This window comes from Bidens hawaiensis, unplaced genomic scaffold (genome assembly GCF_021521415.1).
Source record: "Bidens hawaiensis isolate Kalapana, Puna unplaced genomic scaffold, B.hawaiensis_p1.1 tig00029688_1, whole genome shotgun sequence".
NCBI classification, from domain to species: Eukaryota; Viridiplantae; Streptophyta; class Magnoliopsida; order Asterales; family Asteraceae; genus Bidens; species Bidens hawaiensis.
In genome coordinates this window covers 62,809-88,196 of record NW_027494936.1, presented here as the reverse complement: position 1 = coordinate 88,196, position 25,388 = coordinate 62,809, and the positions used below count along the sequence as shown (strand labels likewise).

Sequence of the window (25,388 nt, the reverse complement as noted above, 5' to 3'; positions counted from 1 at the left end):
AGTCAAGGCTTCACTGTAGCTTAGCATAATTACATCATTTACATACATACATACTTATTTCATGATTACAAGTGTTAACTCGTGAATACTCATTACTGTTTTCTCGAAACTCGTGAAACTCACCAACTCTGGTAGTTGACCCGTTTTAAAATGCTTTTCAGGTGTACCTAAATCGGAATGATTTGGTGATCTGTTACTTGCCCAAGGTGTGTGGTTGATGCTATGTGAATAGAGGCAAGGGAGTTAGTAGTAAGAACGTATAGTTAACGAACTAGTTTTGTTTGTATCACCTAGACTGTAAAACAATGATAGAATAAAGAAATGTAATATATTGTAAATTAGTTTGTGATGTTTCTTTATAAACAATGTGTTGATACCAGAGGTGTCTGTTACATTCCCGTTTTACGCTTCCGCATTGTGCTAGTTGGGGTGTGACACTTCCAATACTCCCACTTAACCCTAAAACCCACCCGCTCTCTTTCTCTTTTCCCCGAACGAACCACATGTCCACATGGGCCATGAGCGTTCCTTATTCTTTCTTGTTTCTCCTTGATTTCTTGTTTTTTCTTTTTTTCTTCGTTCTTTTTTTCCCATACTTCTTTCTTAAAACAAAAATTCTAATTTCTTTCTCTTACTGCTGACCAAAGATGGCTACTTTCTACTTTCTATCTTTAGGTATTTGGTTATTGACTACTTTCTTTCCTCCAACATCTAGCTTGTTGGCTACCTTTTGTTTTCTTCAAGATCTGCCTCTTGAATATATTCTCTTTCAAGAAATGTGCTTTTGATTTACCCTCTTATTTCAAGAAAGGTGTTCTTAAATACCTTTAAAAAAAACGACACCTTTTGTTTGCTATCAAGTTATTGAACCCGAAACAAACTCAATGTCTTCGTAATCCTTCTACCCTAAAACCAGAGACTTGTTTTACATGGACAGGCCCATGCGATCAATCTACTATTATCTCGAGTCGTGATCACAACTTCAAGCTCTCCATGATCACGTCAGCTTGCTTCACGTGATCACGCTCTGCTTCCCATGATCACGTCTGCTCTTCATGACCATGTCTGCCACTTCATGTGATCAAACCTTGCGACAGTGTATTCCTTCAACCTCCATAAATGAATAACCCTTATATCAACCCTGAATACTCCTTTTCAATCGTGATCAAACCAAACTTCTTAACCGACTCACCTTCATTGGCCGATCACTTGCTTTCTTAAATCTGCTTACATGCCTTTTTTTTCGAGTCTACGTTCTGATACCAATTGTTGGAAATCAGGCCCAAGAACTCGAACACGGAATTTGATCTCAACCAAGATCGATTTTTTTTGTTTATTACTATTTTGTACATACTTACAATGACCCCACACTTTTACATCGACCCCTAACCCACCTATTTTATACTAAAATAAACCATACTAATCCTACTAAAACTAAACATAAATTTAACATACTCAAACTCCCTACTTCTAGACATTCAAACAAACTATATAAACTTGCAAAAATTCAAAAACTATAACACATAATATATATTCTAAACTTTCAAACTATTAATTACGTACTATTTAATTACTCTTTCAAAATACCTCTTCAACTTTAACTTTCTTTCAAACCAACCCGTTAACTTTATTGATTAATCGTTATAATTAAGTTCCAGCATTTAGATTATTCATAATGAAACCATTCATTTCTATATACAGAGATAAGTATAAAAATATGACAAGATAAATACTAAATGCATTAACAATATATACATGAATTCCGGAAGATGAAGACATGAAATCACTTAATTAAACCATCTAATATCTCAACACATCTCTATAATAAAACATTAAAATCAAGTTCATTTAGAGAGAAAACTTGACAACACGTGTATTGAGTATTGGAAAGGGGACATGAAGTCTCTCTAATAAATGTCACCAAATTTACCATAAATATGTATAATCTAAGGCCTTAAGATAACTGAACCCAATCATAATCACAACTAATCATCCAAATTAAATATCCACTTTAAAAAACTAAAAAAATAATATATCAAAAGGATTAATAAGGTAAGATCCAAGAAACATGCACTACCAAGGGCACTTTCGCCATTTCACCACATCATTAATATAATAATACCCTCCTAACCCGATGATCACCTGTACGGTCTCCCTTCTATAAATTCAACTTCTTGATCACCTTCTCCATAACCAAGCCACAAACACATAATAATAATTCATCCCAAAAACATTTAAGATCCAATCCAACAAGAGGATGGGCAACAGTTTAAGGTGTTGTTTGGCTTGTGTTCTTCCCTGCGGGGCCCTTGATTTGATCAGAATAGTGCATTTAAACGGCTACGTTGAAGAGATCACACGCTCAGTTACTGCTGGTGATGTTTTGAAGAACTACCCTAATCATGTTTTAAGCAAACCATGTTCTCAGGGTGTTGTCCGGAGAATATTAATCCTCTCAAACAGCACCGAGCTTAAAAGAGGCAGCATTTATTTCTTGATTCCCGCATCATCCATGCCCGAAAAGAAAAGAAACACACCACAAAAAGATTGTAAAAAGGTTAAGAAAACTATAAATACGGTGGCTCCCGAAGAGAACACCGGTGGTTTACGTTCTTCTGATGTTGTGGTGCTGCCCGAGAAGAAGAAGGTAGGGCACCGAAGAGCTCGCCGGCCTGTTCAAGCTGGCGAGTGGAAGCCTCATCTTGAGAGCATCTTTGAGGAATAAAAGAAAAGTTTTTTTTCTTTTTTTTTTTTTGGGTTAATGGTTTCTTTTTCTCTATGGCTTGATTTTCTTGTGGATAGATTTGACATTTTTTTTTAAAACTGCACCTGGGTTTATGGTTTTTCATAAACGAGGTAAATGTCTCTATTGCCCCGAGAAAATCACATGAAGAAGAGAGAAAAGAGAACAGGTATGCCCAAGTTCATGTAATTTCATGTCCTAAGTTGTAACTATATTTTTATAAATATTTTTGTTTTTAATTATAGATGTTTTTTGTTTATTGTCTCTCTATGTATGTACTTACGGACGATTATACTAAAAGTGTTAGATGTAGTTAGGAGGCGCCACGTCTATCATATATATTGTGGAAGTGATAAATGCGTACGATAAAAACATATATTTTTGACAGTGAATACACAAAGACTAGCGCACAGTTGTACATATATATGGTTCACCCAATGGTGCTCACTTGCAGGAGCGGACCCACATAGTGTGGATCGGGGTCCCGGGACACCAATGTTTTTTAAAAATTTATTAGAAGCGGTATATTAAATTTTTTGAGGACCCCATAAGATTTAATACTTGGAACCCATACTATTAATGTTGATGTGGTCTGGTGGAAAGTCCCTTGTTTTATCTTTGAAAGGTTATGGGTTCAAGTCTTACAAGGCTTAGTTTTTGGTTTTTTGTGTTAATTTTTAGTGTTAATCAGTCATTTGATTGCTAATGTTGCAATGATAACTTTGGAAACATTCAAACACCTCTAAAATACATATCATTGTTTTCAACTTTATGCATGGTTTTCTTTAGAAACATTCAAACACTTTAAAATATCAGTTTTATTTTTCACTAGTTTAAGTTAATGGTTTTCAACACATGCTTATGAAAGGGTGGATCTAGGTTCTATCTCAAAAATGTTTAAGAAAGGGAAAACAAAGTGTTTATGTGTCAACCCGACCCATTTTGACCCGTTCAGGTAGTGATGATTGAAAAGAAAGTTTTATTATGATATTGTTTTTTATTATGTTCTTCGCCTCGACCCGACCTGAACAACGACCGACCCGAAAAATTTGAACACCGAAAATATGGGACCCCATTGGCAAAAAATCCTGGGTCCGCCACTGCTCACTTGGACCTTGTTTCCGGGTGGGGGTGGGTGGGGTCGGCGACAGTGGCGGAGCCACGTTATCCCGACCGGGTTTGGCCGAACCCGGTATTTTTTCGGTTTTATATATAGCCTATAGTGCCGAATTAACGAGCGAACTCATTCTTTTTCATCGAGCGAATCCAGTATCGTTCTTAAAAAATATATTGGAATCCATTGTTTGTGAAAATTTTAGTTATATTCTTTTAGTAATGAATATTCTTTTTATAAAATACAAAAAACTTATAAAAAACTACAAATTTTATTAACAAATATCGTATATGGGCAAATAATAATCCATATATAGATTATTAAAAAGTCCAAAATTACTCATAAAATGGGTCAATAAGTCCAACCCAATTAACATTTTTAAACATAATACATAAATAATAAATAAATAAACAAAACAAAAGCATCGGTCATCACCCCTGCAACCAATCAACTTCTTTTTGTCAACCAAACAACCATTGCCTCATCGCCTTTGCTGCCTCGTCTCAAGGTTTCAATGATCGCCAACAACCAATATCCGTTGGTCTATTGTTTGTGAATTTTTTTTTCAATGAAGCATGTGAAGACGGATTTGCGTAACTATTTGGGTGACAATTATATGAATGATGTTTGTATTTTTTATATTAAAAATGAGTTCTTTTAAAAGTCATGATTGAAAATATCGTTTTCAAAACATAAAAACGCGTAGAGAACAATTATGATATGTGATATCTTTTTGTTTAATGTGGCTTTGTATTTTATTGATTGCTAACGATGTATTTTTGTTATGATAGTGATGTATTTTATTTATCGGACCCAATGATCGACCCGACCCAACCCATTCGGGCCCGAAAACTTTGGCGATGGAAAAAAATCAAGCACAAAAATTCCCGAACCCATAAGAAAAATTTTCTGGCTCCACCACTGGTCGGCGAACTCAATACGTATAAAAGTTTTTAGGCGATAGAGCTATAAAAAAAAAGCCAACAAATTAAGGTGGCTGTTTTGTCTTTAACCATCCCAATCACAACTAAGTTTTAGCTAGCTATGAAATTTTCATGCATAGGAAGTCATCCGGATGTGGCATGTGTATTTAAGATAAGTGGTATATGCTCGCGTATAATTATAAGTTAAGTATACACCATATGTTTATATTATAGGTATATAATTACTCCATATGCATCCAATTAGGAATGAAATGCGATACGACAACGTTCAGAAAAGATTTATTAGAAAACAATTACATATATAATAAAAGTTAACAAAAATGGGGTAAATAATTAGATGTTAAAAAAATGGTGCAACTATATTTAACAAAAAAAAAATCATTAATAGCGGTTTCTACGAAATTGTCCGCCTCAACTAGGTAGAAACTTGTCGCCATCTCAATATTAACCACCAGCTCCTAGTGTGCAGTGACGGATCCAGGAATTTTTTTCGGGTGGTGCACTACTTATAGATAATTCAATTTCATAGAGTCGGGTACAAAATAGTTTCGGGTTGGTTTGAGGTTCGGGTCGGTTCGATGGCAAAGTTCATTACACAATAAGAATACAATAAAATAATAAAATACCTCTAAGTAGATTTGTCCGTCTAATTTCATTTTTTTGACTTGGGTGATAAGATGAAATTGGTTGCCTTTCGAAAGGATCCCAAGGAAGATCATCCAAATTTATTTTTGACGGTTTACTACTTGAAGATGATGATCTAAGGTTCGATGGTTCATAAAACTAAGAAACTAACAAATTAAACTAAATTTAACAAATAACTTAACAACTAACAACATAAAAAACAATTAACAAGAACAAGTAATTAGCATTTAACAAATGAATGTGAACATACCTTCAAAGTGGGAGTATTCAAGCTTTGAGTTTGAGGAAGAGTAGAAGGCTGAAGGAAGGAGCTGTATAGAGTGTGGACATGTGGATGGCCGGAAAAAGAGAGGGCCAGGGGGCCAGCGGCGGTGGGCGGTGGTCGGAGAAGTGGCAGAGTAGCAGACGCAGGTGGCTATGACCTGTGTGCATGAGTCTTGAGAGAAACAGAGGCAGCGGCTGTATTGTAATGGGTTTTAAAACTTAAAAACCCTAAATTGAAACACATAAGGCTTTAATTAAAAAAATAAGTTCAAAAAAATGCTTCAGAACTGGATCGAACTCTTGACCTCACAGTTACAAAACCAGGTGTTTACCACTAGACTAGCGTTTATAGTTGAGTTTAGAGTGGTTCCTTCCTAATTTATAAGGTGGTTTCTATAGTGTTTTCTATATAAAAGTACACTGTTATTTCGAAACTCGGGTGGTTCCGGGGAACCACCCACTTTCCATATATATCCGCCCCTGCTAGTGTGATAAATGATTCAAAATCACTTTCAACACTTCTCGTAGAAGGATCAATTTTTATTTAATCCGCCGTGTGTGTATAGTTATGCAGTCAATCTCGGTAGTATCACGGCGGTATATATATCGGTTATCGGTTCTTATGTGAACTATCGATCAAAATATCGGTATCGATAATATCTGCGATATTGACCGATATATCACCGATATTCTCGATATTAATGTTTTAAGTCTTAATTTTCAACTTTTATGTTTAATAGTGGTGTTTCGAATCTTAATCAGTTCCTACTTGCTACAATTGTTAGTGTTGCAAAAGGTTAATTGTTAATAGTAGGAGAATATATTGAATTGATAGTGTTTAAATGCTATATATATATATAAATTCTGCATGGTATTAAAATTACCGATATCTCATCGCGATAGCCAATATCTCAAATATTGGTCCTTGACCGATATTCAGGGGTGGCTTGTAGGACAGCGAAAACAAGTTAGGGCTTTAGGCCAACACTCAATTAAAGCCTTCAAGTCCAAAAAAAACTTTATATATAGATATGTTATAATAGTAAAGTAAACTGAAAGTAATGTATTGGTGTGGTGTTAGGCTTGGTTGTTACTAATAAAGGGTAGAACCTGCATGAAAGTAATGTATCGGTGTGATGGTAGGTTATGAGTTCAAAAGTTGTAATAAACAAAATTTTTTTTCTTAGCAATTGTGATGAAGAGACCACAAAATCTTGTTTCAATTTAGGCCTCCACATTCGTTCAGCCAGCCCTGCAGATATCCAATATTTTTCCGCATTAACTACTTAGTTGTATATATATACTTTTATTGAATTCACAAAAGTTCTAAGGGTGTCTTTGTTTGTTATGAGTTTTGAAATGGAATCGTCCCAATAAATTAGTTTGGTGCATGCATTCGCTTGCTTTGGAATTACATGGAATCACATGGAATCATTCATATAAAGTTAAACGATGGTCGGTTCTATTACTTTCTTTAATGGGGTTTTCTCCTCTTTTGAACTTATTTATTTTTCTTCTTTTAAGATCGAGAATATTTGAGATTAGAAATTGAAATAGTCAACATAAGTCAACTCAATTAAAGTCAATGGTTGGCAACTGATCGACTCAATTGATTGCTTGTTAAAGTTGTGTCATGCTTATTGATTGATTAGCAAATGATAAGTTAGACAACGCTGAAGGTTTTGTAGCAGCTTATGTCTTCAAGGGGCGTTTGTGAAACGTGAGGGGATTGATTGTGTCATTCTTGAAACTCAGTTTGTTAATAGTCGTTAAACTGGGGATAAAATCAAGTCGTGTGAGTTACATCGATTAGTTCAATTCCTCTGTAGTTTCCTTTCTTTCTCGATTGTAATTCGTTTAAGCTAAACTAGTTGACAATAATCATATGATTTGAGTTTTTTTATCGTGGTTTTCTTTCATTCGTTTATTTTTAATACTAGGAATTCATATATTAACAATTGGTATCAGAGTCATTGTTGGCCCGATCTCGGAAGAAGTTATCGCAATTTGATTAAAACAAGAATGGTGATTGGTGCGAAGTTCGACATCGACAAGGTTGACGAGAAGAATGACTTCGGTCTATGGCGATTGAAGATGAGAGCGTTGTTAGTCCATCAAGGTGTTGTCGATGTATAGAATGATGAAGATGGTTGAGGACCGTGTCGTACCGATCAAGCAAAAACCTAATTAACCTATAGCTCGGGTAAGTCAGGTATCAAATCCAAAGAAGCATGTGGTCAATGATATGTTGTTTATTTAAACTATTTACAAGTATCAAAGAATGCAATTATGATGTTTTGTCGAGTGCTTATTACACTAGCAAGTTGAGATTTGGAACAAGCGACACTTAACAATTTTAGCAATTAACTAGAGCAAAATCGCACTGAGGGTTCAAGCAAGTAATCATTCGGCCCTACTCTGGTTACTAAATGGTTTCTGATAAACAATTGATAAATAGAGGTTTTCTAGAATATCCTAGTCAGGAACACTGGCAATTGTGTACATTAACCGCGACTAGTAATAAGAGACTCCTTCACGGGTTAACTCACAAAAGCATGCAATAGCCCTAGAACATAATATAAAATCCTATGCAAACGAGTATTGCTGTAGTTGTCGAACTAAACGTCTAAATTGAAATAAACCTAGAGCAAATGATCGAACCAACAATATTAAACATCAAGTTACATAGATTATCAATCAGCTAACATCAATAATTCAATACATAACAATAATAAGAACTGAAATCATGCAAATCTTACACTCGGGAATGATTCGGGATGAACTAGTCACTCATTGTTGTGATTGAATCTTCAAAGGATGATTGGAAGGTGATTCGGGGCTCTCCTAATCGCCCCTCTTGGCCCCAGAGCCGGATGGAATTGATTATCCCCGAAGTGGGGCTAAAACCCTGGTTTATAGTATTAAGATCAACTGCTTAATGGACCAAACACATGTTCAACGTCAGCGACCCCAAATATGGGGTATATGATCCCCGATCCTGGGACTCCATAGCATGGACATAAATGCTTCCAAAATATACCTTTAACGTTTTATGACCTGAAAACCAAAAACATGTTTGAAGTATCGTAGTTCTAACTAAAACCTTAATGAAAATAGTAAAATAAATCATTAAAATACAAGAATTAAGACCAACCATCAATTGTTTAATTACCTGATGATGACATGCAAAGAAAATAAATAGGTAATGGAGAAAGCTCACAATGCAATTATTCTCGGTCTCGACAAATTTCTAATTGTTATCTTATCATCGCATTAATTTTAACAATTAAATTAGTATGATTGGTAAGATTTTAAATAAGTCAAATCGTTTGCAAGCTAGTCAAGATCAGATCATTAAAAGCTCAAATTGTATCAAGGTTAAAACGAGCTCAAGCCTAAAATATAAGCTTGTGTAACAAACAAACCCAAGTCTTAGCTTCACTTATCGATCACGGGTAGGTTTGCTAGCCTGAACAAGCTAGGAGCCTATACATATATATATAACTTTTATTTGTCTAGGAGAAGTATAGTTTGAAAACCCTCTTGAGTTGAGAAAACCCGTGAAAACCTCATGTAACATCGGGTTTTTTTTTTGTTACATGTAATATATGTTGTTACATTTAATACAAAACATCGAAAACATAAAAATAAAACGTTTTGCTATTTTTTTTACATTTTTTTAGTAATTTTTATATATGTTTTCAGGAGAGAGAAACGTAAATAAACTTTTATATTTTTTATTAACTTTAATTGTGGACCACAATATTTAATCTTTAATTAAAAACATGTGGTTGATAATGAGTATTTAGAGTTTTCACAACTCAAGTGGGTTTTTATTCTAACCTAACCCTGGTTGTCTATAATTAAATACATTTACATAATAGCTTTTATTATATATAACAAAATAATATGTATTATTATGTTATATATGTAGATAAATTAACATACAATAATCAATAAATAATAAACTAGTCATGCTCGAGTTTTAAAAATTATATATGAACCAACTTGAAACGGGTTAAACTCAATCTTGATTGGTAGATCCGTGTATAACCCATTTTAGGGTTAAGCTCGATCTTGATCGGTATACATATAATCCTTTTTAGAGCAATACTACGTTTTCGTATGTGTGGTTAGGTGTCATTTTCAGGCATGTCTGCCATATATAATACATGAAAATGAGATGTGCTGCCAATTACGTACTATTCCCATTTGACTTTATTGGAACCTTTTAGAATATAACCTTTAGAATATTTATTAAAAACAACATATACAACTAATAACAAGAAAAGATAAAATGAAAATTCACATGAGAGAGTATAACCTCACAAACACATATATCATTGTCGTCACGTAAAATAAAATTCAAACATAAAAACTAGTTTATCTGTAAGTTATGTTATGCGCAATATCTTGATTTTTACATATGTAAAATCAAAATGCGCACATGATATAACTCGTAGATAAATCATTATTATTATTATTATTATTATTATTTTTTGTTCTACATGGTAATAGTAAAATATATTACATTGGGTTAAAAAGTAAAATAAAAAATATTTGATTGTTACATGAGTTTGCTTACATGTCAATTAGAGTGTTTTCAAAATAACCTTACTTCTATTATATTTTTTTTAGAACGGCGACTTTCTTATATTTAGGCTACCGCACTCTTCAAATTTGGAGAGCCTCGATACCCCACTCTGGCCGGACTATGCTGTCTTAACCGGACCCACGCTGGCTTCGGAGTTTGGCTTGGACGTTCCCCCGGGAAACCATACCGCCGACTGCCACTTGACAGCCGTTGTATCACCTCAAGAGCAGAACTTTTTGGTGTAACACACGATGGGACGAAAACCGAGGTGGACTCAGGATTCAAACTGACAACCTTTGCAAAAGGTACTAGAAATTCGTTGTTAACCAATGCCTTAAAAGCACGGCTATCATTTTTCCTATAAAATTGTACTAAGTAGTGAAATTGATAAAAGATTTTGTTTCGTGCACTTTAATGATACATGTCGCATTACTTTTTCAATGTCCTCCAGTTAAGAGACAAGTCGTTTTCTTGATCGGTGGTAATTAGAATAGCATATCTTCTCATTTTTGTTATATAAATTTACAATATAATTCTCAACTTGAAACGTGAAAATCCCTTACTAAAGAAACTTGTAGGTGGTATTTTGAATGGAAGATCCACAACTGTTACGATAAACACAAAGAATCGACCAATAAGACTAACAACTTTAACGATTCACCCTTCTTAGCTTTAACGAAGTTCTTATTTGTGTATTTGCATAGATCAGGGACTTCGATCACTTTGGAGATTACCATCAAACAATCCATTAATTAAAAGAATAATACATAATTTGTTACTAAAATTATAGTAAAACGATCATAAATCCATTGTAAACACTCTTTAGTGTTACAAGAGTGTCGTCAGAATTAGGACGTAATATTATATCGTCCCAAATTGCAGTCACTATAACCCTTTCAGAGTTATGAAAAGACACTAGTGAGAAGAAACAAGTAGTGTACAAGCATGGCTTACTTGGTTGGGGTTCCAAATAGTTTTAATACCTCCATGCTATCTTCTTTCATGTGCTATTCACGCTATTTGTGATATGCTCAATATAATTAGTGTTACGTTAATGACTAAAAAAAATCCGTTCCTCTTAAGAATGTTTAATAAATGTCACTAGGCTGTTAAATATGCAAATAAAACTTAAAATTATTCCGATACTATACAGTACATAAAAAGAACTTATCGTATTAATGAACTAGATCAGAATCATGGTATGTATAAATGACTAATGAATTTGTTTTGTGAGTCATATATGTTATATCAGATAACTAAGATTTTATAAATTGTACTCTATAATATGTATCTCTTGATTTGTAAAATATATGATTAAACTGACCCGACATACAAACATAAAGTTGGTCATGAATCATATGTATGTTTAAAATAAACTTTCTAAAAATTATTTTTTGTAATGATTAAATTATCTTCGTGTATTTGCTCCAAACATTCGTGTATGGCATTCGATTATGACCCCACTTAAAAAGTTTGGATGTTTTTGGGTTCATATTTTTGTGACATGTATTATTTCTCGGCTGGTTGTTTCATTATTTTCATATTTTAATTTGGAAGAAAACTCCGTCGTATGTGCTAGTTGATATTTTTTTAGAGAATCAAAAGGCTTTCACATTCATGGAATAACCTAAGAAAACATGACCCAAAATAAGACGACTACAAGATGTTGATTATAATTAATTTGTTAAAGATTCAGGCACAGAGTGTTAATCATTCGGCTTTCATTTTTCCCAGTGTCGAAAACTAAAACCGAACCCAACCAAATTCGAAGTTTCAAAAAAAAGGGTTATGTTGTTATTATGAACAACAATATATATAAGGTATTTCTTGCGTGCCTTTTAATCTTAACCCTTATTATTCTCTCAGGCTTCTTTCATTTTCCTATAGGAACAATAAATGGATTTCAAAAGTAAAAAAGGCAACTTCTATTATTTACATCCACAAAATAGGAAAAATATGATCAATTTTTGAACATTCATATTGCCAATGTAGCAAATAGCCATCTTGCAAAAAATAAATAAATAATAATAATAATAATAATAATAATAATAATAATAACAATAAAGCATTTACACGATGCAAATTCATGTTTGATACACAAGAGATCCTTATAAATTTAGCATCAATATTTTCTTTTTGACTTTAATTTTACTGACACATTATTACTATATATATTTTAGAACTTTGGCGCGCCGCAAGAACCCTACTGGTTTTTCGTTTTTTTTTAAATTTTTGTTCGGACTTTTTTGTTATTGTTTTATTTTAGTTCCAGTATCGTAAAGAAAACCAACCGAATGTCGATTTTTTTTAGTTTTGGTACCGTAAAGAACGTGACGGAAACCGCCCAAATTTGCATAGATTGATCGCCTTAACGTCCGGGATCAACCACGATCGGGTTTACCAACGCTTGAATTTTACTAACCGACGCCGTCTCATTGGTCCACCTTAATTTTTATAACTTTTGTTTTATTTTTGGTTTTTGTACCAGCACAAAAACGCACATAACCAAAACCGACCGAATTTGCATTGACTTACCGTCTCAATGCTTAGGTTTTATAATCGCCCGAGTTTTACCGACCTGCTTGCGCCGGGTAGAAATCTAGTTCATATATAATTCAAGTTCAAATATAGCCCAAAAAATACATGTCAAAACTCTACTAATATACTTTTTTTTTATCACATCAGAAAAACAAACTAAAAGAGTCTAATTCCGTTAGTGAAAAACTCGTTGAAGAAAAATATATTGAAAGACGAGATTGTTATGGTACACATTTTGAAAGTTGAGCTTAGCACCGACCAATTGATCGAAATTTGGATTATTAAAATTCAATATCCCCAAATAAACTTCTAAACCAATGATCACCAAGGGAAAAAAAAGGAAGGAAAAAATATTCCCATGTAACAAAGAGAAATTTAGGTCTTGTAATTAAAGGACGAACTTTTAAAAAAAAATCATCGTAGTATATGTGTGGATAAAGCTCTTTATTCGAATCTCGAACAAGCCATATTGTGAGAACTGTACTCTAAATTGTTGATTAAATGAGAAAACTTTAAAATCTTTATGAAATCGTGAACTCCAGAATTTTGAATTTAATTTGTCGATTGTAAGGAAGTCGGGAACGTGGGTCTACAGCGGTAACTTTTAATAGGATTTTAAATTTGGAGGGTTAATGGTCGAAGGCAGAATTACCCTCACTTAGGGTGCACATTGAGGGACTAAACGAATAGGATGAATTTGTTACGCAAGTGGAGCAAAATGGAACAAAATAGAAAGCATCATGTATTCATGTTGAAATGACAACATTTAAGTGAATTGGAGTAAAATGGCAACAAAATAGAAAGCATCTTGTTGAAAGCAAAATTTAAAGAATTTAAGAAAGTGAATTGAAATCACCACTTTAACTCTTATAATAACTGAGTTGAAGGGTCCTAGTAATCTGCATACCATGAACAAGTTTAACCTCTATTTCATTACAGTGTTGAAACTAAAAAAAAAAGTGCCGTCGACTACTAAGGTGCCGTCATCGGGCACTTGCGACACCAAAGTCTTCTTTTGTTATATATAATAATTTGCGTATAATTAGAATTTAATACATATGAATAAATTGATTACTTGATAAAAGATTCTAGTGGCTTTTACAACTTAAATGAGTTCTTAAATTATTCTATACTTGTGGGTGGCCTGCACTTTGCGACGGGTTTGTAAAAGTTAAATCTAACCGGATGTTGGAATTATTATTATTAAATGTTAATTATTATATATGCGTAATTTAGTGAATTGAGTATATACTAATTAGGGATGAGCTCGGTACCGTACCGGTACCGGTACCGAAAATCACAAATTTTTGGTACAGGTACCGGTATTTAAGGTAAAATTTGGGAAATACCGGCACCATATCATACCGTACCGGTCCCGAAAGCTCAAAACCTTGGTACCTCGGTACCGACGGTACTAAATCGGTACCTATTTCGGGTACCGGTTCGATCGGTACCATACCGATTTTTGCTCATCTCTAATACTAATAAATAATATATACTAATTATTAGTGGTTACAAAAGACTAGGGGTGTAAACGAGCCGAGTGTGACATCTGACCCGATCCGACCCGACCCAGGTACCCGTTTCTCTGACCCGATCTCTTTCTTTTATGATTTAATATTTATTTATACTTATATTTTACTTTAAATAATAATATATTTTCCTTCCCGCCTCTTTCTCTCTCTTTCTTTCCGCCGTCCCGTCCCTCTTCTCTCTTTCCGCCTTCTTTTCCCTCTTGTCGCCGTCCCGCCCTTACGCCTTGTTTCCCTATTTTTCTTCTAACTCTTTGCTTGTCCTTTGGTTCTTCCCGCCTAAGGTTGTCTGCGCAGCTCCACGCGCCAGACTCCTTACAAGGAAGCCTGCGTGAAGACCATCTGTTCCAGCGATACGCGAGACGAACTCTTCTCGCAGCGCGCTAAGAATTGTAATTCTTCTCGCAGCGCGCGAAGAACGGTAGTTCTTCCCGCGACGCGCTAAGGATTTGTAGTTCTTCTCGCAGCGCGCTAAGGATCGTAGTTCATCCCTCGACGCGCGAAGAATTATAGTTCTTCCCGTGGCGCGCTAGGAATTTTAGTTCCTCCCGCGGCGCGCTAAGAAATGTGATTCTTCCCGCGGCGCGCTTAGAAATGTAGTTCTTTCCGCGATGCGTTAAGGTTGGTTCTGTCTGCCTTCGCGCTCGCGCTCTCTTGACCTTCTGTGTCAGCCTTCTCGCGCTAAACCCTTTGAGTTTTCTTCTGTTTAATCTAGCCGTTTGCTTTTGTGTTGTCTTATCTTTTGAGCTGTTGACCTAATCTGCTTTATGTCTGAAAAGTTACTTTCGGCGCAGCATGCGCACCAACCCCATTGGTTGACAGAAAAAGTGACTGACATTATCTTTTGAGATCTGCTTTTTCCATGCTTGACCAGTACCTTTATCTGATCTGCCCATGCCTTTTTACTGTTCCCTGACAGCTTTATCTTGCCCCCTGCAGCTGCCATATCTTTTGATATCTTTTGCTTTTGGAATCTTTTGCTTTTTGAGATCTTTTCCCCTTTTTCTAGGGATTGTGTTTCCTAGGGTTTCTCTATAAATAATAGTATTATTTTTCCTAACACTACACACACAAAAACACTTAATCTCTCCTATTCTCTCTTGCTCCTTGCTCTCTCTGCCGCCTCCTCTCTTGCCTCCGTCTTCCTCCCTGTTCTGCCCTGCTTTTCCGGTAATATATATATTATATATAATAATTTACTTATTAATTAGGCTAACTTATAATCAAGACTTAAAGCAAATCATTAAAACAATAATCTTATTTATAGGTTAACTTGTGCTTGTTTAAAGTTGGTTCTTGCTTTATCTTACACCGCATCGTTTATCAAGTGAGTAATCTCGTACCTAATCCCTTTTTGCTTTTAATGTTTTGGGATGTTCATGTGTTCATACAAACTTAGAGTCTTAAACTGTTTATGAACTTTAGTCGCGCAGTATCCCATGTGTTGAGGACGTAGACTTGGCTGTTTATTTGTATGTGTGGATCATTAACCGTCTTGTCGGTCTATTCCGCAGTTCTCATGGTACCATTAGATGAACACGGGAGAACTATCGTTTATGATTTTCTCTTTTGTTTGCACATGCACAGTTTGTCTTGTTTGTGAGCTCAATTGTGAGCACTGGCAGTCTATGAATCTTAGAGTTGATCCCGATCAGATTACACCCCTGTTGAAAACCAGACATACACATGTTGCGCGCAGATTTATTGTTATCTATGTATTGTATTAAACTTGATTTCTCACCAACACGCAAGTGTTTGACGTTTATTTTAACACATGTTCAGGTTTGCAGTAGCTGTTTTGGAGCTTGTGGACACGTAGGAAGTTTTCTTTATTTTGGACCTAGATTAAAATGTATCAAGACAAGTTATTGCCGTTCGAATATTATGATTTATAATATATTGATTTATGATGATTCATGTTATCTTGTGTTTACCCTGCGCGTGCGCGAATGAACGTATTTATTAAATATTGGCACCCAAATAGTGTCACGAGTAATGAAACAATATGTGGCGCCCCGATGTATAATCCGCCTTTGGTCGGGGTGTTACACCGAGCTACTCATGAGCTACTAGAGATCGGCTCGTGGAAAAGCTTGATCGAGCCGAGCTCGAGCCCGAGCTTGAGCCTACAAGTAAGCTCGTGTAATAAACGAGCCCAAGACCGAGCTCGAGCGGGCTTTGTGAGCCTAAACGAGCCTGCTATTTATATAATTTTTTAATATATATATATATCTATTTATATATATATATATATATATATATATATATATAATGTTATAAAAAATAACTAAATAACATATACTATTTTGTACATAAAATTATAATTGAAAAAATACACAAAAATAATTATAAATATATAAAAGTAATTAATTAATAGTAAACGAGCCGAGCTCGAGCTCCGTGTAAATTAAATGAGCCTAGTCGAGCTCGTGCTCGGCTCGGTTCGTTTGCACCCCTACAAAAGACAATGGTACCCCTGGAAAATATTTTATTAGTAAAGTGAATGCATTAAATGTTATATTATATGTATCAAATGTTGTAAACTCTTAAAATTAAAAAGTTCTTACTATCATTGTTAAAATTTTACAGTATATATACGTGTGTATGTATATAAATTTGTTTTTATCATACTTTTAAATATATATATATACACACACACACTAGATTTTATGCCCCGTATTACGGGGGTTGTTTTACATTATTCGTTTTTAATATTTATATATGTATATTTGGATTTTAATTTTATTTATTATAAGAAAGTTAATAATTAATATACTTGATGTTTGATGATGAAATGGTTTCACAAATAAATTATATGTTATAATCCGGTTTAAAAGATATCTGGGTTTGGTGATACCAATTACCTGTTTATTTTCTTTATTATAAACTTGTTTCTTAATTATAAATAATATCTTTTTTTAAAATAAAATAGGATATTAATTTTTAGTATATTCCTATTTTATAGGATTTTCATATCAAATATTTGATGAGATTACTTTTTAATAGAATGAGATGTTATAATCCGTTTAAGAGCTATCTGAGTTTGGTGAGACCTTTACCCGTGAATTCGTTTAAAAGCTATCTGGATTTGATGACCCGTGACCCGCTTATGTTTTTTTCTATAAAAGTGTTTCTTAATTATAAATAATATCTTTTAAAAAATTTAGCTATTAATTTTTAGTATAACCCTATTTTATAGGATTTTTATATCAAATAATTGGTAAGATTAATTTTTAATTTAATAAGATGTTATAACTCGTTTAAGAGCTATCTGGTTTTGGTAAGACCCATACTCATGAATTTGGGTGAAATCAATGAGAGGCCTCCATTTAAAAATCAAGAAATCTGGTGGCTTCCATAAAAAGGGAAAGCAACCACATCGCAACACGTAAGATTTTAAGGTATTCGTTTATATATATATATATATATATATATATATATATATATATATATATATATATATATGTATATAGGATTGGGTTCATTTCAAAAGTGGTTTTAGCGTGAGAAGTGCAAGAAGAGATTCTGGCCAATCATAAGTTTTCTTTTTAATTTAGGATTATTTAATTGTAGAACTATGTTAGTAAAAAGTTTAGGAGTTTCTTTTGGTAATTAATACTAATTAATGTTAAGTTACAAATAATTATATATTTATTTTTATTTTTTAAATTGATTTAATCTTTAAATAATTCATAAAATAAAACTATCATACTCATACTATAAAAAATATAAATATATTAACCATCATAAAAACAAATACCTACACAAATCATAATATTACCCTACATATACAAAACTAGTTTATGTTATCATCTACACATATCACAATATTTATATAGATGCACATAACTAGTTCATGTTAACCTATACAACTCATAATAATAACCTACATATACAAATTTACTTCATGTTATAGCCTACCCATTTGTATTTACCTACGCATATCAGAATATTAACCCACACAAACAAACCTTGTTCATGATATCACATACAATTAATAGTATTAACCAAAACTTGTAAAATATTCGCAATGTAGGAACGCATCATATTTTTTTTATAATTTTAGTTATTTTATAATCTATCTTTTATGTGTAGGCAAATACGAGTTATGTGTAGATGTATATTATTTACATGTAGGTGAAAATAAAATGAACTAGCAAGCTTTGTAGGTGAATACGATATATGTGTAGGTAAATATTAGTTATGTGTTGGTGAAAAATAAAGGAAACAAAATTAGTGTAGCAGAAAATAAGTTGTGTTGGTAAATACGAGTTACATCATGATAAAAATAAAAATAACTAACAACTTGTATAATTGAATATGAGCTATGTGTAGATTATTATGTTACTTGTGTAGGTGATCAATTTAATATAATTCACCTACATATACATTTTTTATATGTAAGTAATAGATAATTCAAATATGTAATCTTCTACAAAAATTAATGTGGAGAATATCTTAGGAGTAATTAGAGTAATTAATGCATTGACAAATCAAATATGATCAATGGTTGAGATCGATTTCTCGCACTTCTCGCTATAATATCACTTCTCGCATTATCCATCTCCTATATATATATATATATATATATTAATTATTTTATTATGAAATGTATATTTGTTATACTAAATAAAAATAATCAAAAATAAATAAATAAAAATAATAATATTTGTATAAATAACATGTTTGTGTAGGTTCCCTGCCTAGCGAACTCGGCATTTGAAACCCGGGCTCTTATATTAAGCGAGCGTACTTCTAGGCTTTAGCTTATTTTAGTGGTTTATTTTGAATTTTTGATAAGACAAATAGCTTACGTGTGGTTTGGCTCGTTTAAACGCTTATTATTACTTTGGTTGTGTCCCATCCTGCCATCACCAAAAATTTTCAATTACTAAGTACCAAGTAAATGATAAACAAGTGTATTGTAATTAACTTTTTAAAATGATTGTATGTATTAATTTACTTAAAACAGGACAACTCTAGGGTGTTGGGTAAAGGAGGACAAAGTTTGGATTAACATTTTAAATATTAATATAAAAATGTAATTAAAGAAAATAAAAGTAGACATGAGCACGCTACCCCTTCAAATAACAACCTGGCTGTAAATACTAAACACATACTATTTATTTATATTGAATACCACATGCCTCTTTCTCCTCTAATTCCAACCCACTCACATTTTAATATATCAAACACTCATCTCCATGCCATGCTTATGGGGGGGCCATCAATGTGTTTCATTGACAACCTTCTCTACTCCCACGCCCCTTTCTTAAAAGCATCTACTTATTTATTTATTTTTCATATAATCATGATCAAGCGATGAGAATATATATCAAAATATTTACTCATATCATCATAAGTTTTAATATGTACAAATATATTATTTTTTAAGTGTGCAGATTATTATTAATTATTTTTTTGCTGTATATCCACTTTTTCACGTACCTACTTAACTTTTTTTGGTCATACGTGAACAGCAGGTTTGAGCATTTGAAGATATTTTGAAATATACTTGAGAAAATAGTTAAATAGAATTATTATGTGTACCTTTGTAGATATATTTTTAATTTTTGAAAATACATTTGACATGTTTATTAACAGGGATGATTCAAGTGGATAAGCATCGGTGCATAATTGTTTTATATGCTTTCTTTCTTTAAACGACCGTTTAATCATTTAAATTACGGACGGGTCACTAATTTATTCGATTATTTTCATTCTACACTTAGGAAGAAAATCAATGAAACTTTATATTTTAGAAGGGGACACACTATACCCAAAATTTCTCCATTATTCGTGTGATACAAGCTTGACTTTTTTTCAACCTAAAATCATAGGGTTGAAAATGATTATAGAAAGATGGAGATCCCAATAAATCATACATAGAATAACGTGCAAAATTCTAGAGTCGGTATGAAGGTCCTTCTTTCATGAATCAATATGTACTTCCCCATGAAGAACTTGCCTTCAATGTCTCTTTCTCATTTCTTTTGACTAGCCAATCATTTATTTTTCTTATATTTAACAATTTTATAATAACAAGATAATGAATGTTTAATAAAAGTGAAGGAATTAGAACCTCACTAACCATCATTCCAGCTTTGATGGGTGACCAAAACTTTTGTCTTTTGGAGTGAAAATTAGGATTCAAAGCCTAACATATTGATATATTTTTTTGGAGTAGTTTAGATAAAAAAATAATAATAAAACTCACTAACACCATATACACTGGTCACCCCACGCACAACGGGAAGGTGACTTGGCAAGGCCACACTCCGAAATAACGGAGCATATGCAAAAAATGGCTGAGTTTTTGCGATAAAACGTCGCAAATGCGGGGAGGTGGTGATTATTAGAAAATATTTTTGATATATTTTACACATATCTTATTTATGTTAAGTAAATCTCATCTACCTATATTATTAAAGCAACACAATACTTACACATGTCATTCAATTAGACCCTCTAAGGGTACAAGCTTCTATTTTTACAATTTTCATTTTATGAATGATAAAATGAAAAATATGTTATTGGTGAGAATTAAACTCATGACCTTACTTTTAAAATACTTGTGCCTTACCAACTTAAGTAAAATGAATTGATGGCAACCTTCCCTTATTCTTAATTGGTAAAGATTCACAACCTTTCATTTTTATTTCTAATACAAATACATATTATTCTTACTAATCTATGTATTTTAGAAAATTATTTATATCTCATGAATTTATAAGGTATGTTATTATACATATTATTCAGTTTAATTTTTTTATTATATTTTTTTAACCACCGTGTATCATACGGGCTATATCCTTGTTTAGTTATTATTCCTATTTTATAAGAGTTAGTATTTGATTCAAACTATATTTATATCCCCATACAAAGGGCATTCAAGATTTAATGAATTATAAAAAAATATATAAATATTTTTAGTGATGTGGCTAAGGCGGGGGGTGTGGGAATACGATGCCCATTTGCGGTGGGATGACCTCTTAACATAGCCTAAAGCATTCTCAACCGATCCTTTATCCCCATTTTTATAATTACACTAAAAAACACTACATTTCTCTTCTGTTTAATTAAACAATATTTTTTTTGTACTTTAATCATTACAGTTTTTTTTCTCCATCATATAATTTACAAAAAATCACCACATTTTCTCTCTTCACCCTATAATTTACACTCACAACTACTCAAAACCTCACCTTATAATTTACAAACTCCCCTCACAAAATTTTAGGGAACCGGATGATAATGGTCTAACAAGTAACAAGACATGAATATGTAGTCCAACTTTTAATATCCAGATTTATAAGTTCATCAAAATCTCGAAGTATAAGAATTACTAAATTTAATTTCCTTTAGTCTAATCTAGGTGTTTTTACTTTTTAGTGGTGTTGTGCATTTAAAGTCTTGTTTCACTCTTCTCTAATAGTACGATTAGACCTATGATTTGAATAATCTCATCCCCCAAATTACTCTTTTTACCGTCCTTTTCTCATGGGCCATTAATGAAGTGATCTTTATGGGCCTTTGTGGTTGGACCTGATTATCCGTCGTGGGCTTGGAACTCCTCTTAGAGCCAGGTAGGCTCTTCACGTCGAGACTTCACTTGAGTAATTTGTAAGTTTTAACGTTTTTGTAATTTGAACAATTGAGAAAAGGGTAACTGATTTTACTACAAATGAATTTATAAAATTGTTTCATTATGTTCGATACCAACTTATTTTTGTTACAGTTTAATATAACTTTTAACTGTTTTGGCACACCCTTTTTTGGCCCGTTGTCAGTAAATTTGAAATTGTGGGTTAATTGATCCGTACATTTTATATATAGCTTAATAATTCTATAGATATCATAACATAACATAACATAACAAAATATACAAATACAATGTTGATTTATTTTTATATTTTATAGGTCATTGAGAAAAGGATTTTAAACAAGTTATTAAGTTCAACATGAGATAAAACGATGATAATAATCGAATAGTCAAGTTCAAGCCATTTTATTCATTATTACTTATTAGTTTTACTCAGTGAAATAAGAAAAAATAAATTAAAATATGTTGGGCCTTGAATTTTGTCTACGTGAAACAACATAAATTAAAAGAGTCATACAATAAATAAAATGGGCTTTGGAGCTATCTAAATCGATCAATGGACTTGGGATTCTGTAATCAAATGGGGTGGGCCAAAGAATGGAAGAAATGTAATTCAAAAAGGGTCAATGGTTTTTTTTTTTTTTTTTTTTTCAGCAATGGCAACGGGCCAGGTTTGAACAGGTGCAGGTAACCTCATAGCTGTAAAAACTTGTGTCATGCCAGGTCCAATAATCCGTCAGGTAACTACCATACTCGTGGGTTTTAAGCATATTATATGCCCTATATCCTTAAAAAATAAACTGCTTTATAGGAATTAAGATTATAACCATGAATATTATATACCCTTATGTCAATAAAATAAATAATAAAAACCAGTCATATTGGAATAAACTGAACCCATTTTTTTATTAGTTTTTAGTTTCCTTTTCTTGTAATATTTCATCAAGGTATTTTTTATTTAAGTGTTTATAACTTATAAATACTACAAACATATACCAAAGCATAAGTAAAATCGCAAATCTTTTTTTTAACGGCTAACAAACATAGAATGCCAAGGTACTCCGTACGGGGTGGCCCAATGGCAAAAGGCCACCGCCAGCTGGCCTAACCTAGCCGTACGGAGCCCTTAAGCGCCTCCAAGTTATCTTCAGTTTCAGGGAAAACCCACCGCCCGAAGGCCCACTGGTGGTAAAACCCGGATGCCCTCAGGATCGAACTGAAAATCACAAAGATCTCAGTCTTCCTTTATTGAGCCATCATATCCCCCCAAAGTGTTGTAAGTGGGAATCGAACTTGGGTCTCCATTAAGAAACCCAAGCTCCCTACCACTACACCACATTGAATGAATAGTAAAATCGCAAATCTACACCAAGATTGCACATATTTAATTAGATTATTTACGCCATCATCCGATTTTTAAATCCAGTCCAACCGATGGGACAATAAAACATCCAAATCATTATTCGGTCAAGCCCTAAAGGCCTAAACATTATTAAAAAGGTCTCAATAGCACGCACACATGGCAAAATCACGACTTGGTCAGTCCAACCTTGACGATTAGGAATTTAGGAGTACGATGCCATCTCCCCTCATGATTACAAGATTTTTGTATTTGCTTCTTAATGTAAACATTACAAAATCTAATACTTGTTTCTTTAGCCCTTCTCAAATGCAAAAAGACCCAACAATTATACTACAACTAAACTATACAACCATCAAAACTAAAACCTACACAAAACATGTACTACCACCATTGATGAACTAAAACACCCAACTCCCTCAATGACCTATACAACTCCAAACACTCTCCATATCCATTTTGATACTTCAAACCCTTCTCACCATCACAACATCTATCCTTCCTATTATAATGACACTCAAGAAACATCTCATCAACCAAACAAATCGCCCCGCTTTCAACCATCTTCGCGATCAAATCGAACTCGATCCCATCAACATCCATCTTCACAACAACAAAATCTCTCTCACCAAAACTCCTCTTCACCCAATCCGCGAAATCAAACCCTTGAATCTTATTCATATCCTTCATATAACTAGTCGACGTATGAGCCGATTGAACCCGACCCATCCCCCTCCCCCTCTCATTCTCATTGTTCTTATTCGGCATGCGATTAATCTCAAAAAACAACGATTCGTTTCGAACCCAAGCCGCGTAAGGCAAAAGGGTTACTTTTTTCTTGGACTTATACTCTTGATGAAACCTTTTATCCACCTCACTCGCGAAAACATCAAATGGTTTGTCTTGTTTCGGGTACCGTTTCTTGAACCATGACCCGATACTCGACCCGTAGTTTCTCGACCCGACATCAATGTAAACATACCCGGTCTTGAAACTAATATCCGCCATCGACGGGAGGTACTTAATGTTTCGTTTAAACGAAATCCACGGCTTTAACGGCTCTTCGGGTATCAACGGCTCCGAATTTCGAATTAGTTTCTTTTTATACGCGGGAACTGAGCAAGTTCCCGGGAGTCTTCTCCGGCGCCGGAATATTCCATTTTGTTTTTGTAAAACAATCTCGCGAATGGCGGGAACCGACCAGTGGTCGACGGTGATATCGCGAGATCGGATTAATTTGAATGAATTGAAAAGATCAAGTAAGGAGTTTAAGCTGTACAAGTCTTTTGATTCGGTGTGGATTATGAGATAACCTTCTGGGTTTAAAGTTCTTGACAACTCGGAGGCGAATTCGGCGGGTAAAGGGGAGCAATCGAGGCCGGTATGGGACGAGAATTCGACATCGAACGAGTTGTTTTGGTACGGCAGCCAGACGTTCTTCTTGGTTGATATGGAGTTGGTGACGTTTGAATGCTGCATTGCAGCGGTGAATTCTAGGATTTGGATTCCGATGATTAGGGTTTTGGAGTTGGGTGTGAGGAAGTGGTCGGAGATGAGGTTTTGGAAGACGGTGGCGTAGGATTGGACGAGGTGGTCGTCGAGTTCGGGTTGCCAGGTGTCGGTGGATGTGGTGGTGGTGGTGGTGTCGGTGGTGATGAGGTAGACTTGCCTTGCAAAGAAGAAAAAGATTCCGGCGGAGAGTATAACTCGGAAGAGGATTATTTTCCGGCGGACGGTGGGGATTTGAGCAGGTGTTTGTGGGATCATCATTGCTGTTCAAGATGGAATATTGAAATTGAAGTCAGTGGCAGATTTTGAAAATTTGATGTGATTGAGGGGTAAAACGGGTAGAAATAACTCGTGTGTATTTACGAGAATGCCACTGACGGTTATAGTTAGTTGATGAATGATAAGTGGGCTATAATAGTGGGCTTTATGAAAGATAGTCTTTTTTATTTTGAAGGTTTGTCAAATAAAAAGAAGATAGATTTCATAAAGCCCACTAATATAGCATGAACTTTACCGACAGCCACGGAACACCGTTGCTGAAT

General features: G+C 33.8%; 2 protein-coding genes across 2 annotated transcripts; one reads left to right on the top strand and one right to left on the bottom strand.

Annotated features, from left to right (window-relative positions):
• Positions 1-2,257: 2,257 nt before the first annotated feature.
• LOC143579383 (uncharacterized) lies at positions 2,258-2,725 on the top strand. Its single transcript, XM_077062711.1, has one exon. It carries the CDS (start codon positions 2,258-2,260, stop codon positions 2,723-2,725), a length of 468 nt encoding a protein of 155 aa, XP_076918826.1.
• A 20,996-nt stretch (positions 2,726-23,721) lies between these two features.
• On the bottom strand, positions 23,722-25,107 carry LOC143579382 (uncharacterized). The gene has a single exon (XM_077062710.1). It carries the CDS (start codon positions 25,105-25,107, stop codon positions 23,722-23,724), a length of 1,386 nt encoding a protein of 461 aa, XP_076918825.1.
• Between the last annotated feature and the right edge of the window lie 281 nt (positions 25,108-25,388).